This window comes from Mobula hypostoma, chromosome 13 (genome assembly GCF_963921235.1).
Source record: "Mobula hypostoma chromosome 13, sMobHyp1.1, whole genome shotgun sequence".
NCBI lineage: Eukaryota > Metazoa > Chordata > Chondrichthyes > Myliobatiformes > Myliobatidae > Mobula > Mobula hypostoma.
Window position 1 is genome coordinate 52,510,906 of NC_086109.1, and position 23,236 is coordinate 52,534,141.

Here is a 23,236-nt window from a genome sequence, read left to right on the forward strand (position 1 = left end):
TCATTTCAGCCAAAGGTACCTCGTATCCACTTTTTGCCCTTTTGATTTCCTTTTTGAGAATACTTCTGCATCCTCAATATTTATCCAGGAATTTGCTTCTTTTCAGTTGTCTGTACCTGACCTATACATGCTTATTTTCTGACCAAAGCTTTATCATCCTACTCCTACTAGCCTTGTCTTTCACTCGAACAGGAACCTGCAGATCTTGAGGTCTCACTATCTCACCTTTAAAAGCTTCTGTCTTGCCTGTGTTTCCTTTGTCAACATACTACTCAAATCAATCTTTGTAAGCAACCAGGTACTTTGTTAACCAGTTTTTATTTGGCAAATGATCATTGCAAGTAATAGTCTGTGACCTCCCTATGGAATTGGAGGCAATTTGATGTGGCAGAACTGAGGCAAGGCAATGCAGCGAGCCTTTCGCTGAGAGTGGAACAGCATGAGAGGACGGGCACATGCTGAATCCAAGTTGCAGGCTTCAGGCCCCAGAGCATAATGGCACAACTGAACATGATGTTCAGACCAAGGTTTATAGGCTGAATCAAGGTGGCAAAGTCCAGCACAACAAGTGGCAGAGTCTATTGTTGTGATGGAGATTTAAGCACCAAGCCAGATTGAAAAGGTCACGGTGTCGAGGCCCGAGGTGAGGGGCAGTCTGGTTCAGATCACTGAAGTGGTAGAATCTGATACTCAGATAGAGAATTACGTGCTAGGCCAGATTGAAAAGGTCAGGGTATTGGGGCCCAAGGCTAAATATGGGCTGGTTCAGATTGCTGCTCCACGACGTTTACCAGCTCCTTGCTGAACTATGGGTTTCTCTTTGCAGACTTCAGAAATGATTTTGCTTATGGTTAATGTTTGCATGATTTTTTTCATTGCCAATTAGGTGTCATTTTTTATGGGCACTTTTTGTATGGACACGATGTGGTTTTTATTCTCTGCACATTGGGCGTTAGTCTATTTTTAACATATATGGGTTTTTTTGGGCGTCTTTGTGGCTGCCTGTTGGGAGACAAATCTCAATGTTCTGTAATGTGTACGCATTTTGAACATTTTACAACCTTTTTTCATCATTTACAGGCAGCCACAAAAGAACCCATAAAAATAAAAATAACCAAGAAAAGGGCCAGCGTGGTGTAATGGCATCCACACTGGACTTTGAGGTGAGTGGTCCCGAGTTTGAGTCTGGCTGCCTCCTTGCTTGCTTTCTGCCTATGTTGCGATGAGCATTGAGCTGGCAACTTGGCTTCATTTTAGAAAAAACAGACAAATGCTGAAGAAATGGCAAGTTTGCCACCTGATGCACCAGAAGGTGCAGAGAGGAACAGCAGTTTAGATGAAAGTGAGTCTTCAGACATGAAGCAGCCAAAGCAGGCCTGCAGCCTTGGCCTCAGTTCAACACACAGCGGAGTAAACATTATGAAACCCAAAACAGCTGGAGTGGGCCACAGCCTCGGCGCAGCAAAGAACCAAGTAAATATTGTGGAACAGCAAGCAGAGCCAGCATGACTCTTGCCTCTGGTCCCAACACCCTGCCTTTTCAATCCATCTGGCCCAGCATTTAAGTCGTCCAAACATCAGGTCTAGGACCTGGGCCCTGACACATTGATGCACTCTGGGCCTAGACTCCGCAACCACATTTCAGCTAGTTTCCACACTTTCTATTATCAGCCCAGCACTCAGATTGATAAAACCTTACTCTCGGTTTAGGTGGACAGGCCTTAAATCTGCTTCTCCTCTTCTCTGAATTGGATCCGCTCCATTCCCCCTCAAAGCAGGCCTGCAGCCTTGGCCTCAGTTCAACACACAGCGGAGTAAACATTATGAAACCCTTGTTTTGGTAACCACAATTAAGTAGTTACTCACTTTCAGCAGCGCCATCTTAAATCTTAAGCACACATCATTGAGCTGTGCTGCTGTTGATTATCAGCAAGGAGATGTTATTTCTGATCTGCAGTGACTGTGGTCTCCCAGTGAGAGAGTCAAGGATCCAGTTGCAGAGGGAGGTATGGAGGCCCAGGTTTTGAGCATTAACACAACTTCCTGGCTCTTGAGTGCAGTAACTCAATTGATAAAGTTAAGCATGCCAAATGCCTACTTTTCCACCCAATCAGCTTATGAAGCCTCTTTCAGGGAGCTATGGACTAGGACCCCAAGATCCCATTGTACCTCAATACAATGAAAGGTTCAGCATTAACTGTGTACTTGCCCTTTAGATTTGCCCGTATGAAGGGCAAAATGTCACATTTGATGAGATCTGCCATTTCTCCGTCCATATCTACAATTGATCTATAGCTGGCTGTATCCTTTGATAACCTTCTACACTAACCACAACACCAACAGTCTTTGTGCCACCTGCAAATTTACTAACCCACCAATCCACAGTTTCATTGTGGTCACATACATACATACAGTATGCATCAGTATGTGGTCCCTATGGTGTACTGTTAATCACAAGCCTCCAGCCAGAATAAGACATATTGACCACTACCATGATCCTACCATGAGAGGTCTTGTCAAATGCCTCACTAAAATCCATGTAGAGATCATCTACTGCTCTATGTAATTGATCACCCTAATCACCTCTACAAAAAACTCCAATCCAGAAGCAGATGTGACCTACCCCACAAAATGCCATGCTGACCAACCCTAATTAAGGCACACTTTTTCTATTTTTTATAAATCCTTTTCCCAAGTACCCTCTCCAATATCTTCCTCACCAATGACATGAGACACATCAGTCTATAGTTTCCAGGGTTATCCCTATATTCCTTTTTGATCAAAGCTATTCCTCTGGGACTTCAACCAATGATTTGGGGGTGGGGGGTGGGGGGTAGTGTTACGTAACCGGCAACAATGAATATCAATCGAATCAGGTTATATAAAAACAACCAAACGTTTATTAAACACGGATAAACAGTAAGAGAAAACAAATGAAAACCTTAACCGGAAGTTACTCACTATGTGGCTGTTCAACAAATTGCCACTTGGTACTGGTTCTTAAAACGATAAATGGGAAAACAGTTCTTAAAGCGGTAAAGTCAAATACAGTTCTTAAAATGGTAAATTTGAAAGTCCAACAGATTTATACAGTCAATTGGGAGAGACTTCTTTGGAGAAGGATTTCTTCATAGACACGACTTTCCTGTTGGTTCTGTCCAAAGGATTCACGATGAAGGAAATAAACGGCTTAAAAACAACTGACCTATATTTCTAGAGAGCAAAACCTTGCATGAGCTTCCTTGCTCTTTTGGCAGGAGCTATCTTCGATGCAGGTCACTACTTCTTCGACGAAGACTCAATAAGGTTGATCCTTTATTAAACTGCCAAACGATACCAACTTCTCTTAATCCTTCAGGTCCTGTACTTCGATAAAGTCTTCATTCTCCAATACTACTGAAAAGGTACATCAACAAATCTGGCAGAAATGGGTAAACTGCCAGTCCAGCACTATTGTACCTTACAGTAGAACGTAAAACTCCATTTTAAAAATGAAACTGCGTCATAAAGCAAATACGCAACGGAACGGAGACTCTGACTAACGTCCTAACTGGAAAACTAACTGCATCACCAGGGGTCTTCCCTTTTATACCCATGGTGAACATGTCATCATGTGACCTCACTGGTGGGAAAATTACATCAGGTGACCTCCAAGAGACCATTACATCATTCTCACAAGAAAGTCACAAGCTCTCCTTGAGGTATGTAACAGGAGAAACACAAATATCTTGATCAAGGCCCTGAACTATAATCAATTGCCATTCTAAATAACCTGGGATACATCTCATCAGGTCCTTGGGACTTGGCCACCTTAACATTCTTAGAGACCCAACACAATCGTTTCAAAATGCCCAAGCATATTATCAAAGTCCACTGTGTTCTCACCTATTCCGAACCACATTTTTCTGTCTTCTCCCTCTTACCAAAAAATGACTTATCTGTCTTATATAAATTCAAGATTTATAAAATGATGACAGGCATAGATGGGGTAGTCTGCTAGATTCTTTCTCCCAGTGTTCAAATGTCTTATGCTGGAAGGTATGCATTTAAGTTCAGAAGGGCAAGTTCAAAAAACTTAACACAGTAGAATAGGCTTCTGGGGCAGTGATGGCAGCAAATATGATATAAGCATTTCTAAGCATGTGAAAATGCAGAGAATGTAGAGATATTCTCCACCTGGTACTGTGCCGTCTTCCAGCTCTGCTTCCCTCCCTGATGAGCTCAATTACTTCTACGCTTGCTTTGACTGAGAGAACAAGGAGGTCACCCTCAAAGCAGATCTCCCACCTGGTGAACTGTCTCTCTCACTTTCCACCTCCGATGTTTGAGCCACCCTGAGCAGGGTGAATGTACGGAAGGCAGCTGGTCCGGATGGAATACCTGGCTGTGTGCTCAGAGTCTGTGCAGGGCAGTTGGCCGGGGTCTTCACGGACATTTTTAATCTGTCCTTGGCCCAGGCGGTTGTCCCCACAAGCTTCAAGATTGCCACCATCGTGCCGGTGCAGAAGCATTCCACTGCCACGGGCCTGAATTACTTCTGCCCAGTTGCACTCATCCCCATCATTGCAAAGTGCTTTGAGAGACTGGTTCTATCACATCTGAAATATGGCACCAATAAGTCAACAGAGGACTCCAAACCATTTCACTCTTCCCTGACCCACCTGGACAGCCCCAACTCTTACGTCAGAATGCTGTTCATTGATTTTAGTTCAGCATTCAATACTGTAATCCCGTCCAAGCTGATGGCCAAACTTTGCTAGCTTGGTATCAGCTCATCCCTCTGCAATTGGACCTTGGACTTTCTGACTAACAGATTCCAATCAGTTAATTTAGATAACCTCTCCTCCTCCACTCTCACCCTGAGCACCGGCGTGCCTCAAAGCTGTGTGCTGAGCCTTCTTCTGTACTCCCTTTTCACCTATGACTGCGTTCCTGTACATGGTTCTAACTCCATAATCAAGTTCGCAGATGACACCACGGTGGTTGGCCTGATCAGAGGGGATGACGAGACGGCCTACAGGGACGAGGTCCAGCACCTTGCTGCGTTGTGTGCCGACAACAACCTGGCCCTTAACACCCAGAAGACCAAGGAGATCAATGTGGACTTCAGGCATGCTAGCAGGCACACTCACATCCCCATCTACATCAACGGAGCTGTAGTGGAGCATGTATCCATTTGGAAAGCGGTGAAATGATCGGACAAAGTCAGCATGGATTTGTGAAAGGAAAATCATGTCTGACGAATCTCATAGAATTTTTTGAGGATGTAACTAGTAGAGTGGATAGGGGAGAACCAGTGGATGTGGTATATTTGGATTTTCAAAAGGCTTTTGACAAGGTCCCACACAGGAGATTAGTGTGCAAAGTTAAAGCACATGGTATTGGGGGTAAGGTATTGGTGTGGGTGGAGAATTGGTTAGCAGACAGGAAGCAAAGAGTGGGAATAAACGGGACCTTTTCAGAATGGCAGGCGGTGACTAGTGGGGTACCGCAAGGCTCAGTGCTGGGACCCCAGTTGTTTACAATATATATTAATGACTTGGATGAGGGAATTAAATGCAGCATCTCCAAGTTTGCGGATGACAGGAAGCTGGGTGGCAGTGTTAGCAGTGAGGAGGATGCTAAGAGGATGCAGGGTGACTTGGATAGGTTGGGTGAGTGGGCAAATTCGTGGCAGATGCAATTTAATGTGGATAAATGTGAAGTTATCCACTTTGGTGGCAAAAATAGGAAAGCAGATTATTATCTGAATGGTGGCCGATTAGGAAAAGGGGAGGTGCAACGAGACCTGGGTGTCATTATACACCAGTCATTGAAAGTGGGCATGCAGGTACAGCAGGCGGTGAAAAAGGCGAATGGTATGCTGGCATTTATAGCGAGAGGATTTGAGTACAGGAGCAGGGAGGTACTACTGCAGTTGTACAAGGCCTTGGTGAGACCACACCTGGAGTATTGTGTGCAGTTTTGGTCCCCTAATCTGAGGAAAGACATCTTTGCCATAGAGGGAGTACAAAGAAGGTTCACCAGATTGATTCCTGGGATGGCAGGACTTTCATATGAAGAAAGACTGGATGAACTGGGCTTGTACTCGTTGGAATTTAGAAGATTGAGGGGGGATCTGATTGAAACGTATAAGATCCTAAAGGGATTGGACAGGCTAGATGCAGGAAGATTGTTCCCGATGTTGGGGAAGTCCAGAACGAGGCGCCACCGTTTGAGGATAGAGAGGAAGCCTTTTAAGACCGAGATTAGGAAAAACTTCTTCACACAGAGAGTGGTGAATCTGTGGAATTCTCTGCCACAGGAAACTGTTGAGGCCAGTTCATTGGCTATATTTAAGAGGGAGTTAGATATGGCCCTTGTGGCTACGGGGGTCAGGGGGTATGGAGGGAAGGCTGGGGCGGGGTTCTGAGTTGGATGATCAGCCATGATCATAATAAATGGCGGTGCAGGCTCGAAGGGCCGAATGGCCTACTCCTGCACCTATTTTCTATGTTTTCTATGTATCAAGTCTCAAATTCCTTGCTGTCTTTATTTCCTGCAGAGCATCAAGAAAGCTCACCTCTGTCCCAGGATACTGACGGACTTTTACTGCTGTACCATTGAGAGCATACTCACCAACTGCATCTCACTGTGGTATGGCAATTGTCCCGTATCGGACCGCCAAGCACTCCAGCATGTGGTGAAAATTGCCCAGCGGATTATCAGCACCCAATTGCCCACCATTGAGAACATCTACCTTAAGCGCTGCCTGGGCAGGGTGAAAAGCATTATCAAGGATGCATCTCACCCTAACCATGGACCTTTTACTCTCCTCCCATCCAGTAGGTGCTAGAGGAGCCTCCGTTCCCCCACCAGTAGGCACAGGAAGAGCTTCTTCTCTGAGGCTGTGACCCTGCTGAACCACACATCACAGCACTAAGCAGTATTGCACCCACATTGGACTGTCTCAGTACTTTTATATTTGTGTGCTGTAGCACTTTTTATTCATAGGTACATTGTAAATAACACTATTCTCTGCATTTCTGGTTAGATGTTAACTGCATTTCATTGGCTTTGTATCTGTACTCGGCACAATGACAATAAAGTTGAATATAATCCGATCTAATCTAAAATGGACCATGTACAGGTGGAAGAGATTTAGTATTATTAGCTCAATTATTTGAGCACAACTTGATGGCTGAAGGGCCTGTTCCTGTGTTCTCTAGCTTGTTTCAGTATGGTTGGTGCTCTGGTCATTGATAATTGTCCAGTGTTAAAATCTTTGCAATATAGAATGGGCTTTTGCCAGAATTTTGTGGTTTTGGAGCATCTTTAACAGGATGGTTTTCAAATGTTTTATAATTAACATGAAATAGAAATGTCACTCAGAATCATTCCAATCATATCACTGATTGAAGGTTATTTGAAAATCAACCCTTTATTGTTGCCCTCTATCTTGTATCACTATGTGTACTTTGTATCCATTTGGCAAGCTCATTTTGGATCCTATGTGATTTAACTTTCTGAAACAACCTGGTATGAGGGTCTTGGTCAAAAGCCTTGCTATATGTAGACAAGTCCTCATGGTCAGCTGATGAAGGGTCTCGGCCCGAAATGTCAACTGTTTACTTTTTTTCTGTAGGTGCTGCCTGGCCTGATGAGTTCCTCCAGCATTTTTTATGTGTGTTGCTTGGATTTCAGGCATCTGCAGATTTTCTCATCCTCATGGTCACCTGTTCAAAAGAAAAAAAAAACCAGGAGCATGAGACTCTTTTCTTCTTGACTAGATTTAAAACAGCCTTTGTACACAACGCTTCCTGTACCCTATCATCCTTTCCCTGTCACATTGGAACGTATCTACGCAGAACCCCATGCAAATGTTCCCTGAACATTTGCCACATTTCTTCTGTACGCTTCCCTGAGAACATCCGTTTCCAATTTATGCTTCCAAGTTCCTGCCTGATAGCCTCATAGTTCCCCTTACTCCAATTAAACGCTTTCCTAACTTGTCTGTTCCTATCCATATCCAATGCTATGGTAAAGGAGATAGAATTGTGATCACTATCTCCAAAATGCTCTCCCACTGAGAGACCTGACACCTGACCAGGTTCATTTCCCAATACCAGATCAAGTACAGCCTCTCCTCTTGTAGGCTTATCTACATATTGTGTCAAGAAACCTTCCTGAACACACCAGACAAACTCCACCCCATCGAAACCCTTCACTCTAGGGAGATCCCAATCAATATTTGGGAAATGAGAGTGGTAGCTGTGTGCAACGAGCTTCCAGCAGAAGTGGTTGAGGCAGGTTCGATGTTGTCATTTAAAGTTAAATTGGATAGATATATGGACAGGAAAGGAATGGAGGGTTATGGGCTGAGTGCAGGTCGGTGGGACTAGGTGAGAGTAAGAGTTCGGCACGGGCTAGAAGGGCCAAGATGGCCTGTTTCCCTGCTGTAATTGTTATATGGTTAAAGTAAAATCTCCCATCACAACAACCCTGTTATTATTACTCCTTTCCAGAATCTGTCTCCCTATCTGCTCCCCGATGTCCCTGTTACTATTGAATGGTCTATAAAAAAACACAGTAAGAGTTATTGACCCCCTTCTATTCCTAACTTCCACCACAAAGACTCCATAGGCAACCCCCCTATGACTTTTCCTTTTCTGCAGTCGTGACACTATCTCTGATCAACAGTGCCATGCCCCCACCTCTTTTGCCTACCTCCCTGTCCTTTCTGAAACATCTAAAGCCTGGCACTTGCAGTAGCCATTCCTACCCCTACACTATCCAGGTCTCTGTAATAGCCAGAATATCATAGCTCCAAGTGCTGGTCTGTACTCTGTGCTCATCCGCTTTATTCATAACACTCCTCGCATTAAAATAGACACAATTCAAACCATAGGTCTGAATACGTCCCTTCTCTATCACCTGCCTATCCTCCCTTTTGCACTGTCTCCAAGCTTTCTCTATTTGTGAGCCAACCTCCCTTTCTTCTATCACTTCAGTTCGGTTCCCACCCCCCAGCAATTCTAGTTTAAACTCTCCCCAATAGCCTTTGCAAATCTCCCCGCCAGGATATTGGTCCCCCTCAGAGTCAAGTGCAACCCGTCCTTCTTGTACAGGTCACACCTGCCCCAGGAGAAGTCCAAATGATCCCAGAAATCTGAAATCTGAATCCCTGCTCCCTGCTCCACTCCCTCAGCCACGCATTTATCTTTTACCTCATTCTATTCCTATACTCACTGTCACGTGGCACAGGCAGTAATCCCGAGATTACTACCTTTGAGGTCCTGCTTCTCAACTTCCTTCCTAACTCCCTGTAGTCTGCTTTCAGGACCTCCTCCCTTTTCCTACCTATATTGTTGGTACCAATATGTACCACGACCTCTGGCTGTTCTCCTTCCACCTCCTGACTGTTACCCACTTATCTGTCTCCCCAGGCCCTGGAGTGACTATAGCTCCTCTCTGTCAACTCCTCACTCTCCCTGACCAAACAAAGGTCATCGAACTGCATCTTCAGTTCCCTAACATGGTCCATAAGGAGCTGCAGCTCGATGCACCTGGTGCAGATGTGGCCTTCCAGGAGGCTGGGTCTCCAGGACCTCCCACACTTGACACAGAGCACAAAAAAAATCAGCCTCAGACACATTTTTTCTGTCTGTATTCTAAACTGATAGCCTACCTCGCCTTGACCCATTATCGCCTAAACCCCACTGAGCCAAAGCCTTCCTACTCTGTCTCCCTCTACTCAAGTATTCAGACTTGTGTTGGGTTTAGAATAGTTGTGGTTCCAATTTTACAATCAAGTGCAAGCTGCCTTAAACTGAGGTATGTGTATGCAGTATGCTAAGGAACTTCAGCTACAGTATATCCTACAATTAAGTCAGTTTCTGCAAGATAGTCATTCAATTAAAGTTCATCGTGGAGGCGTGATCTTGGATTTTTTTTTAATCACAAATAAGGGGGTACTTTGATGAACTGAAAAATGAATTCAGCCATTCTATGTGCAAAACTAATGCAGAAAATTTAATAACTTAGGTAAAATGCAAAATATATGTAACAGATAGATATTTTATTGATCCCAAAGGAAATTACAGTGTTGCAGTAGTATTATAAGCACAGATATACAAATATACAAATATTAAATGAGAATAAAGAATAAAAAAAATAAATTACCTCAAATAGCCTAACAGGAGAGGGTCATCACTTCCCCAGCTATAGGGTTGACTCATTCTAGAGCCTAATGGCCAAGGGTAAGAATGACCTTATATAGGATTCTTTTGAGCAGCACAATTGTCTTAGTCTATTACTAAAAGTGCTCCTCTGTTCACCCAAGGTGGTATGCAGACAGCAAGAAACATTGTCCAGAATTGCCAGGATTTTGCATATGATCCTTTGTTCCACCACAACATCCAGTGTGTCTAGTTTGACTCCTATAACACAACCAACCTTTCTAATCAGTTTATTGAGCCTGTTGGCATCACTCATGTTGATGTCATTGCCCCAGCACACCAATGCATAGTAGATTGTACTGGAGACAACAGACTGGCAGAACATGTGAAGAAGAGGCCAGCATACTCCAAAGGCCCTCAGTTTCCTCAGGAAGTAGAAGCGACTCTGGCCCTTCTTGTACCTCTGATTTGGTGCTCCACTCAAGTCTGTTATCCAGGTGCACCCCCAGGTCCTCATCACATCCACATCCTCACCATCAACAGTAACAGGGAGTAGTGCAGGTTTAGTCCACCTCAAGTCCATCACCATCTCCATTGATTTACTGATGTTGAGCTGCAGATGATTCAGCTCGTACTATATGACCAAGTCCTCCACTAGGGCCCTGTATTCATCCTCCCTTTATACACCTCACTATTGCTGAGTCATCAGAGAATTTCTGCAGATGACATACTCAGTGTTGTATCTAAAGTCCAAGATATACGGGGTAAACCTCTAATGCTGTAAAGAGATTCTTTAGCAGAGATCTCAGTTAAAATGTTCTTTTCCTACTTTATGCCCAAGAAACAGAGTCATTGGATATGATCTATCAAGACCCCTGAAATAACTTCGACAGCAAATAACTTCAAGACCTTTTAAGGCCTGAGTTCCACAGAGAATACGCAACCAGCTACAACAGCCCGAAGTTCCCCTCAGCTCTACCCTAACAGATCAAAAGTGTCATTGTTTAAAATGATTCTGTTGAACATTTTTTGAAAAAAACTTCACTTGATTTGACTAATTTAGAAAACTAAATGTACAAAGAAAATAACCACAAAAGAGATTTCTGTTTGTTCATGACTTTAGACAAATTGATGGGACTACATCTGCTATTCCAGCAGCATCTAGCACAAACTGAAGAGACAATACACAAACTGCCACTCTCTTTGCTCAGTCATTAAACATCCCTGAACTCACCGCCAATTGGGGGCAGACCCCCCCATGTACAAAATTTGCAGTTGTAATGGCAAGAGCATTGTGAGGGAGGAAATTGCTGGGCAATGATCTTGGCATTATCAATGAGGATGAGAGAGGTTCTGGAGGATAGGAGGGTTGCGGATGTTGTTCCCTTATTCAAGAAAGGGAGTAGGGATGGCCCAGGAAATTATAGACCAGTGAGTCTTACTTCAGTGGTTGGTAAGCTGATGGAGAATAGTCAGTATGGCTTTTTCAAAGGCAGGTTGTGCCTTACAAGTCTGATTGAATTTTTTGAGGATGTGACTAAACACATTGATGAAGGTAGAGCCGTAGATGTAATGTATATGGATTTTAGCAAGACATTTGATAGGTACCCCATGCAAGGCTTATTGAGAAAGTAAGGAGACATGGGATCCAAGGGGACATTGCTTTGTGGATCCAGAACTGGCTTGCCCTCAGGAGGCTATAGACAGGTGATATTCTGCATGAAGGCCAGTCACCAATGTTGTGCCTCAAGGATCTGTTCTGGGACCCCAACTGTTTGTGATTTTTATAAATGACCTGGATGAGTAAATTTACTGATGGCACAAAGGTTGGGGGGGGGATGTGTATAGTGTGGAGGGCTGTCAGAGGTTACTGCAGGACATTGGTAGGATGCAAAGCTAGGCTGAGAAGTGGCAGGTGGAGTTCAACCCAGGTAAGTGTGAAGTGGTTCATTTTGGTAGGTCAAATATGATGGCAGAATATAGCATTAATAGCAAGACTCTTGGCAGTGTTGGAGGATCAGAGGGATCTTGGGGTCCGAGTCCATAGGACACTCAAAGTTGCTATGCAGGTTGACTCTGTGGTTAAGAAGGCATACGGTGTGTTGGCCCTTATCAATCGTGGGATTGAGTTTAAGAGCCAAGAGGTAATGTTACAGCTATATAGGACCCTGTTCAGACCCCACTGGGAGTACTGTGCTCAATTCTGGTCGCCTCACTGCAGGAAGGACGTGGAAACCATAGAAATGGTGCAGAGGAGATTTACAAGGATGTTGCCTGGATTGGGGAGTATGCCTTGTGAGAGTAGGTAGAGTGAACTTATCCTTTTCTCCTCGGTGCGTCAGAGGGTGACAGGTGACCTGATAGAGGTGTGCAAGATGATGAGAGGTATTGATCGTGTGGATAGTCAGAGGCTTTTTCCCCAGTGCTGAAATGGCTAACACGAGAGGGCATAGTTTTCAGGTGCTTGGAAGTAGGTATCGAGGAGTTGTCAGGGGTAAGTTTTTTACGCAGAGAGTGGTGAGTGTGTGGAATGTGCTGCTGGTGGCGGCGGTGGAGACGGAAATGATAGGGTCTTTTAAGAGACTCCTGGGTGGATACATGGAGCTTAGAAAAATCGAGGGCTATAGTTAAACCTAGGTAGTTCTAAGGTAAGGACTTGATCGGCACTGCTATGAGGGCTGAAGGGCCTGTATTGTGCTCTAGGTTTTCTATGTTTCTACTGATTTTTTTTTTCCCATTTCATCCCACCCGAAACATGGAATTCACATTGAGCAAAAAATGGAATAGGCATGTCCATTTGAGGGCTGATACCTATATGTGTACAAAGTATTTGATTGGAGGAACCAAACATAAATTTCTGCCCTAAGGTATTCCAAAGGAGTCTGATGAGTGCTTGATAATTACAAATATGATCTGCATATGTACATGCAATTTAATTGACAATTTATTTCTCTTACAGTGAACTTAATGATTTAGGAAAGGGTCTTGTTGTTGAAGTATGGGACAAAGGCTTGATATGGGATGTTCTTCTGGGCACTGTATGGATTCCTCTCAGAACAATTACGCATGCAACTGAGGTAAGTGATTTTAAAATCAAAGTGATGAAAATTAGAATTTTGGTGCAAGAAATTTTTGCTCATCAAAATGTTCAGCAAAGATGTAGCTAATTCGATAGTGTGCTGTATCTAATTTGAAAAAGAATTCTTTATCATTTATCCTAAAATTTATAATATAAGCAGAAGAACATTATTCCATTGCACCCAACTTTGCTATTTATTTTACACCGTGATGAAATTAGCAGTAATATATTGAATAAAATTGCATAGAATTTATTAAATAATTTGAAATTCTGCTGGTTTCGGTTTGTGAAATTGCTTTCTTGATGAAATATGCTTTTGGCAAACTTCCATAATAACTCTATTGGGGTGTGATTAATGGTAATTATATGACTGACTCCAGTGATACTTAGAGTTGTGGGAAGAAAATGGAGCACTGTTAGCAAAGATACTGTGCACTGACAGCAATGGTGTCATCATCAAATCAATACCTCAGGAGCTATAAAGCAACCATCCTGCCACAATTCAAATTATTCTGTTCGCCAGTTTCTTTCCACTCAAAAATACCTTTCTGTTCAGTGAAAGATAATTATTCATTAATTTAAATTTAACAATCCCTTTGAGGGTAGTGTGTATCAATCCCTTTATAACTCTTTGGTCATATGTGATTCTACATCTTCAGTTCGTCACTGTGTGAAAACGTGACAACCTCATACCTTTGCATTGAACTGTATCTGTTTTCTGTGTGCTAGTTTAGCTGATTACATCTGTGTTGCTTATACTTTCACTGTGTGCTTAATTTTCTCAAATTTTATTTGTAAGCAAATTTAAGTATTGTGATTTCAGAGTGCCAAATTCAATTTATTGTACACAGTGTGCAAAAGTGGAATGGAACTTTAAAAAAAAATCTCTAAATTTAAAAATAGTTGAGAATACTACAGTTACACTTTTTTGTAATGACTCTGTACTTGCCTGTTCCTTCTGATTCATTATTTCAGCTTGCTGACAATGAAACAGCATAATTAATGGATATGGCTGAAGAATGATGTGTTGAACTTTGAAGCTGAAATGCTGCTATTGAATTTAATTATTTTCAGAAAAAAACAATACAAATAAAATCAGTGGTGCTAGCTGCAGTTTTCCAGATAACCAGTATATTGTAGATTCTTATTGTATATTAGAGTAAAAAGCTGGTTCGGGAGATTGTCATGGTTGTTTATATGTGGAGCCACAGGAGATGGGTGAGATATTTCTCAAATTTTAGTGTGGAGAAAATGATAGATGTTTAAGAAATGAGGGAAATGAATGATGATGTCTTGGACTGCACTCAGGGCTTGATCAAATGGAGAACCCTTGCAACTTGCAGGAAGCTAGGGAAGAAAGTGCAGAGGCCCTTGCAGAAATACTTTAGCCACAGATGAAGTTCTGGAGGACTGAAAGATGGGTAATATATACTATTAATTAAGAAGGGCAGCCAGGGAATTGTAGACCAGTGAGTTTGACATCAGTGGTGGGTAAGTTACTGAAGGGTGTTCTGAGGAATAGAATTTACCAGCATTTGGTTAGACATGGTTTGATCAGAGACAGTCTGCATGGCTTGGGTGTGGGACATCGTGTCTGACAAAACTGAGTTTTTCAATGAAATAAAAGGATAGATGAGGGTGAGGCAGTGGACATTGTCTTTTTGGACTTTAGCAAGGTCCTCATGGCAGGCTAGCGTGGAAGGTCACATTGCATGGAATCTGGGGAGAAATAGCAAATTGAATTAAATGGTAGTTATAGCGAGACATTGGGTAGGCTAGTGCATTATTCCTTGGAAAGCACAGGATTGAGGATTTTCTTGGAGAGGAGAAAAGTTGTAATGAAGAGCATCACCAAATGGCAAAGTTGTTTCAAACTATGCCTCTCCCCCAGAAATGTGCAAAATTTAACTGTTTTCAATGTGAGGATCCTTTCCTCTTGGATGTTTAGATGTATGGCACTTTTTAGCTCAGGATTCAAGAACTACCTTCCTACTCAAAACAGCAGTATATGTTACTACTCTATTACTAAATTTAATATACAGTATTTCAATATTCTGGCCAGTTACCCAAGGGCTTATATCAAAGATATTTGCATGGTAGTAAAATATGAATATATAGTTCAAATATTGAATGGTTCATTGCAAGGAAGACGCACCAGCATCTTTACTTTCTCAAAGACTGAATGAGATCAGGCATGTCACTAAAAACATACTCAAGGCTCTAAAGCTCTATAATTTGAGGTATCCTGACTAGTTGCATCATGGTATGGTAGTTCGAATACAGTACAGAAGTATAAGAGTCTGCAGAGTTGTAGACTCAGTCCTATGCATCAATGGCGTATCCCCTCCACCATTTGTGGTATATTCATGAGGCATTGTGGACCCCTATTATTTGGGCCATGCCGTCTTCTTGCTGCAGTCTTCAGGCAGGAGGTATTGAAGCCTGAAGTTTCACACCACTAAGTGGACAAGAATGGCTACTTTGTTTCAACCACTCTGTTCTGCGGTGGCGGGGTGGCTGTATTTTATGATAAGGTCCTCGTAGTGCTTGGATATAAAGGGCAGATGAACGCTCTTGTAGGGTCAACGGCCATCTAGCAAACCACATGCCGTGAAGCGCGGAAAGTGCATCCCTTGCATCGAAGCTTAGTCTGGCCATTCACTGCAACAGAACCTCCCCCAGCCGTCTTGGACCCCACCATTCCGCTGGATACGGGAGGGGATGTTGAGAGGGTGGGTCTGGACCTGTGCAACCCCCTACTCACATAAAATCCATTTATGCATATGCTGTTCTTTCCTGAGGAGTAGGGTATCAGCTGACTGAAAGGAACCATCATCATCCTATGGGATACATATATACATATACACATACACACACACACACACACACACACACACACACACACACACACACATATATATATGTATGATATTGTATATAGTGGTCTTGTTGCAGTCTTGTTCTCCTGACTTGGAACACATAATGTTTATGGACGAACCATTCTACAGTACTTACCAAGATCCAAGATAGAAGATAGTTTGGCATGTAGGAGAAAGTTTGAAAATATGGTTGAGTGATGCCACAACAACAGTCTCTCACTCAATAATAGCAAAACCAAAGATCTGATTATTGACTACAGATGGAAGAAATCAGTGGTCCATGATCTAGTGCTCATTAGGGTATCAGAGGTGGACAGGGTCAGTAACTTAAAATTCCTTGGTAATAGTTGGTAATACTCGGTAATAATAATTATGGAGAGAGATGGGACTGGACCCAAGGTTGAGATTTTTGATTGGAGAAAGGCTAACTTTGAGGAGATGCGAAAGGATTTAGAAGGAGTGGATTGGGACAATTTGTTTTATGGGAAGGATGTAATAGAGAAATGGAGGTCATTTAAAAGTGAAATTTTGAGGGTACAGGATCTTTATGTTCCTGTTAGGTTGAAAGGAAAAGTTAAAAGTTTGAGAGAGCCATGGTTTTCAAGGGATATAGGAAACTTGGTTCGGAAAAAGAGAGGGATTTACAATAAATATAGGCAGCTTGGAGTTAATGAGGTGCTCGAGGAATATAAAGAATGTAAAAAGAATCTTAAGAAAGAAATTAGAAAAGCTAAAAGAAGATATGAGGCAGCTTTAGCAAGTAAGGAGAAAATAAATCCAAAGGGTTTCTACAGTTAAATAAATAGCGAAAGGATAGTGAGGGATAAAATTGGTCCCTTAGAGAATCAGAGTGGACGGCTATGTGTGGAGCCAAAAGAGATGGGGGAGATTTTGAACAATTTCTTTTCTTCGGTATTCACGAAAGAGAAGGATATTGAATTGTGTAAGGTAAAGGAAACAAGAAGGGTAGTTATGGAAAGTGACGACTAAAGAAGAGGAAGTACTGGTGCTTTTAAGGAATATAAAAGTGGTTAGTCTCTGGATCTGGACAAGATATTCCCTAGGACGTTGAGGGAAGTTAGTGTGGAAATAGCAGGGGCTCTGACAGAAATATTTCAAATGTCATTAGAAACAGGGATGGTGCCGGAGGATTGGTGTATTGCCTATGTAGTTCCATTATTTAAAAAGGGTTCTAAGAGTAAACCTAGCAATTATCAGCCTGTGAGTTTGACGTCAGTGGTGGGTAAATTGATGGAAAGCATTCTTAGAGATGGTGTATATATAATTATCTGGATAGACAGGGTCTGATTAGGAACAGTTAACATGGATTTGTGCGTGGAAGGTCATGTTTGATAAATCTTATTGAATTTTTTGATGAGGTTACTAAGAAAGTTGACAAGGGTAAAGCAGTGGATGTTGTCTATATGGACTTCAGTAAGGCCTTTGACAAGGTTCCACACGGAAGTTTAGTTAGGAAGGTTCAATTGTTAGGCATTAATATCGAAGTAGTAAATGGATTCAGCAGTGGCTGGATGGGGGACGCCAGAGAGTAGTGGTGAATAACCGTGTGTCAGATTGGAGGACGGTGTGTAGCGGTGTGCCTCAGGGATCTGTACTGGGTCCAATGTTGTTTGTCATATATATTAATGATCTGGATGATGGGGTGGTAAATTGGATTAGTAAGTATGTAGATGATACCAAGATAGGTGGCGTTGTGGATAATGAAGTAGGTTTTCAAAGCTTGCAGAGAGATTTAGGCCAGTTAGAAGAGTGGTCTGAAAGATGGCATATGGAGTTTAATGCTGAAAAATGTGAGGTGCTACATTTTGGTAGGACTAATCAAAATAGGACATACATGGTAAATGGTAGGGCATTGAAGAATGCTGTAGAACAGGGAGATCTAGGGATAATGGTGCATAGTTCCCTGAAGAAGGAATCTCATGTGGATAGGATGGTGAAGAAAGCTTTTGGTATGCTGGCCTTTATAAATCAGAGCATTGAGTATAGGAGTTGGGATGTAATGTTGAAATTGTATAAGGCATTGGTAAGGCCAAATTTGGAGTATTGTGTACCTTTCTGGTCACCGAATTATAGGAAAGATGTCAATAAAATTGAGAGAGTACAGAGGAGGTTTACTAAAATGTTGCCTGGGTTTCATCTCCTAAGTTACAGAGAAAGGTTGAACATGTTAGGTCTTTATTCTTTGGAGCGTAGAAGGTTGAGAGGGGACTTGATAGAGGTGTTTAAAATTATGAGGGGGATTGATGGAGTTGACGTGGATAGGCTTTTTCCAATGAGAGTTGGGGAGATTCAAATAAGAGGACATGAGTTGAGAGTTAAAGGGCAAAAGTTTCGTGGTAACATGAGGGGGAACTTCTTTACTCAGAGAGTGGTGGCTGTGTGGAACGAGCTTACAGCAGAAGTGGTTGAGGCAGGTTCGATGTTGTCATTTAAAGTTAAATTGGATAGATATATGGACAGGAAGGGAATGGAGGGTTATGGACCGAGTGCAGGTCAGTGGGACTAGGTGAGAGTAGGACTTTGGCACGGACTAGAAGGGCCGAGGTGGCCTGTTTCCGTGCTGTAATTGTTATCTGGTTTTGTTATATGTTAATATCATATCAGAGGATCACACCTGGAACCGGCACATAAGAGCTATTACAAAGAAGGCACAACAACATCTCTATGTTCTTAGAAGTTAATGCAGATTCAGCATGTAATATAAAATGTTGACAAACTTCAATAGATGCACATTGGAGAGTACCATTGAGCACATCTACAAAGAGCACTGCTATGAGGAAGCAGCATTCATCATCAAGGGATCCCCACCACCCAGACCATGCTCTCTTGTTGCTCCCATCAGAAAGGAGGTACAGGAGCCTAACAGCAATATAACTCTACAATGCATAGAAATAATGATTGGAAGGCCATTGCCCATAAATAAACAGGTATAGGTTAGATATGATTCAGTTAAACACGAAAAAACGTAAGAGCTTGTCTTATTTTCCCATGGAAAAATTCAGTCACCTGGACGAATACTGACTGGCACCCATGCAAATTTAAGGTATACCAGGAAGCAATAATTCAGCTCACACCAGCATGAACTTTGGTGGAAATTGTATAAGCAAACCAGTTTACTTTAGTTCATTTACTCACACAGTTCTGCACTGAGGAGCCAGTCAAGGCAAAAAAAAAGTATCCACACAACACCTAAGGAAAGGCATCATAAGTACTCTTGCCCTTTCTCCAATGTTGTGTGCTAGCTGGCTAACTGAAAGTTATCTTCTTGACTGGGGGGAGAAAGCCCTGGATATTAATTTCTTCAATGTCAAACTCACAACTGCTACTCGCCATCAGTTTCTGTCTTCCCATGAATGAAAAAAATGTGCATTGTAGCCAACAATTCCTTTATACTGCACACAAACACTGCAGTTTTCCCCCATCTTTTCTCTCCTTATTTCTTGAAACTTCTAACACCCTCCCACTGCCCCCTCAACTCTCTAGTATGGCTATGCCTTTCCCTTTTTCTCCCCCCCCCAGGGCATCTTATTGGCCAAGATATTAATAAGACAAATTTTGTTGGCTAATTCAACAGGCCAATTATTAATCGACTGAATTTTTATTTTAAACACTAAAAATGAACTGCTCAAGTGAAACTTTACATTATTATGTGCATAAGGTCGTTAAAGGGACACTTATTTTGTGTAGATTGGCATTTTGAGCAGATATACAGAAAATAAGATTCCCAACTGCATATCTGTATTAATAAAATATAGACAAGAGAAAATCTGTAGATGCTGGAAATCCAAGCAACACACACAAAATGCTGGAGGAATTCAGCAAGCCAGGCAGCATTTATGGAAAAAAGTTCTGTTGATGTTTCAGGCCAAAACCCTTTGGTAGGACTGGAGTAAAAAATGCTGAGGAGCAGATTTACAAGGTGGTGGAGGGGAGAGAGAAACGCCAGGCCATAGGTGAAACTAGGAGGGGGTGGGATGATCCAAAGAGCTAGGAAGTTGATTGGTGAAAGAGACAGAAGACCATGGAAGAAAGAAAAGGGGGGAGGAGCACTAGAGGGAGGCGATGGGTGGGCATGGAGAGAGGGCCGATAGGATGGGAAATGATGATGGGGGGGGAAACGTTTTTTACAAGTAGCAGGGTGGGACGAGGTATAGTCCAGTTAGCTGTGAGTGTCCGTTGGTTTATAATAGACATCATGGATAAGCTGTTTCTGGAGATAGACATTGAGATTGAGAAAGGGAAGGGAGGTGTTGGAAATGGACCAGGTGAATTTGAAGGCCGGGTGGAAGTTGGAGGCAAAGTGGATGAAATCGACAAGTTCAGCACAGGTGCAGGAAGTGGCACCAGTGCAGTCATTGATGTAGCGCAGGAAAAGTGTGGGATGGTCACCGGTGTAGGCTTGGAACATAGACTCTTCCATGTAGCCGACAAACAGGCAGGCATAGCTGGGACCCAGGTGAGTGTCCCTGGCTACCCCTTTTGTTTGAAGGAAGTGGGAGGAGCCAAAGGAGAAATTATTTAGAGTGAGGACAAGTTCCAGTAGGCAGAGGTAAGTGGTTGGGTCATCCCCGTCTCTCAATTCCTCCATCTCTGCCACATCTGCTCTCAGGATGAGGCTTTTCATTCTAGAACAAAGAGATGTCCTCCTTTTTCAAAGAAAGGGGCTTCCCTTCCTCCACCATCAATGCTGCCCTCAACCCCATCTCTTCCATTTCACACTCTTACCGTATCCTTCCGCCACGCTTCTAAGGGTAGGGTTCCTCTTGTCTTCCCCTACCACCCCACCAGCCTCCGCATCCAGCACATAATTCTCCGAAACCTCTGCCACCTCCAACTGGATTTCACCACCAAACATGAATTTCCCTCCCCCCTCTCCCCCCCCCCAACTCTCGGCTTTCCGTAGGGATCACTCCCTACTTGTCTCCCTTATTCATTCTTCCCACCCTGCTGGCCTCCCTCCTGGCACTTATCCTTGCAAGTGGAACAAGTGCTACACCTGCCCTGACAACTCCTACCATTCAGGGCCCCAAACAGTCCTTTCAAGTCAGATGACTTCAACTGTGAGTCTGTTCGGGGGTCATATACTGTGTTTGGTGCTCCTGGTGTGGCCTCTTGTATATCGGCATGACCCAACATAGATTGGGAGACCGCTTCGTCGAGTATCTACGCTTTGTCTGTCAGAAGGAGCAAGATCTCCCATTGGCCACCCCTGTTTAATTCCACTTCACATTCCCATTCTGATTTGTTCATCCATGGCCCCCTCTACTGTCGGGATAAGGCTACACTTCGGTTGGAGAAGCAACACCTTGTATTGCGTTTGGGTAGTCTCCAACCTGATGGCATGAACATCTATTTCTCAAACTTCTGGTAATGCTCCCCACCGTCACCAAATTCCCATCCCCTTTTTCCTCTCTCACCTTATCCCCTTGCCTGCACTTCGCCTCCCATCTGGTGCTCCTTCCCCCTTTTCTTTCTTCCATGGCCTTCTGTCTCTTACCAAACAACTTCCTAGCTCTTTGCTTCATATCTCCCGGCGCTTCTCTCTCCTCTCCCCCCACCTTTCAAATCTACTCCTTTTTTTCCTCCAGTCCTGCTGAAGGGTTTCGGCCTGAAACGTTGACTGTACTTTTTTCCCACAGATGTTGCCTGGCCTGCTGAGATCCTCCAGCATTTTGTGTGTGCGTTGCTTAATAAAATATAGCATGGTGTTAAACCAAAGTATTAAATGTTCTTACTGTAATACTGAATGTGCAGATGAATCATGTGGTCTTTCTGTTTGATAGCATTCTTACCTTTTGGAGACCACCTGGAATATTCAACATACGATCGTAAAAGTTCATGAGCAGTGGTGAAGTGTACTACCTTTGAAATAAATTAACGCATCTTTGGATTGAATGCTTTAGTCAGTTTTTAAATTAATGCATCTTTGGATTGAATGCTTTCATCAATTTTTAAAGTCTGAACACTGAGGATGGTGGTTTTCCTTCATAATTGCTGAAGAAGTAGAATTAGAATTTTAGTTCTTGCATTTATCTCACAACATGGTGTAGAAATCTTATGTTGCATCTTCGTTGCTATGTACAAGCAATAAGGAAGGGAAATATGAGAAGATATTTGCCCAAATACTATGATATTTTGTACACTTGTATGCACAGTCTGTATTGATAAATCTGATGGCCTGATGGAAGAAACTGTCCTGTAGATAGTTGGTTCTGGCCTTAATACTGCAATTCTGTTTGGCAGATGGAAGCAGCTAAAACAGTTTGTGGTTGGGGTGACTGGAATCCCTGATTATTCTCCGGGCTTTTTGCACCCTTGCTGTAACTGTCCTGAATAGAGGACAGTTCCCATTCACAGATGTGCTGGGCTGCCCACACCACTCTCTGCAGTGCCTTTCGATTAATGGCAATACAGTTCCTGTACCCAGGTGGTGACACAGCCAGTCAAGGTGCTCTCAATTGTGTCCCTGTAGAAAGTCCTGAGGATGTGGGGACTCATGCCAAACATCATTTGTCTGAGGTGAAAGAGATGCTGTTGTGTTTCTTCATCACACAGCCAATATGTACAGTCCAGGTGAGATCCTCAGTGATGTGTTTGATGACTGGCTTTAACATTTTTGAGACTGTGGCACTTAAGTTGATTTCATTTTGCTGTGTTTTCCTGCAAAAACTTTCAAAGGGTCTGCTTGGACTGATGAAAATGTGGTGTATAGTAGGCCCCAGAGTCTGGGGACAGCAATGTTGATTTTTGCATCCACCAAGTTTAACTGGCTCATGAGTAGTACTGGGGGAACATCATTACTCCAACAGGAAACATTGCCAGGTATGACTAAGTTTATGAACAACTCAGTTCAAATACAGATAAATTAACATATTCCTTAAAGTGAATAATCTCATGGAGATTGAAGGAGATATTGTGAAATCCCAAAAGAATGTGGCATATTATTTTTTAAGAAAAGCAAGACTCTTGACAAGGGCTGAAACAGAAGCAAATAGCATATGAATTTTAACCACAGTATGTACTGAGACTGTAGGTAGTCTTATGAACTTGAATCTTCACTCAAGGCTTTTAAGGCCAAGATGGGTAAAATCTTACAACTT

At 42.7% G+C, this 23,236-nt stretch overlaps 1 protein-coding gene across 4 annotated transcripts in view; it reads left to right on the plus strand.

Annotated features, from left to right (window-relative positions):
• Positions 1-23,236, plus strand: part of LOC134355592 (protein unc-13 homolog A-like) — a 1,022,883-nt gene that overhangs the window by 170,317 nt on the left and 829,330 nt on the right. For all 4 annotated transcript variants that reach the window (XM_063065696.1, XM_063065695.1, XM_063065693.1 and 1 more), the window contains one exon: positions 13,117-13,234. In XM_063065696.1, the coding sequence (XP_062921766.1) occupies positions 13,117-13,234 (118 nt within the window). The remainder of the gene's footprint in view (positions 1-13,116; positions 13,235-23,236) is intronic.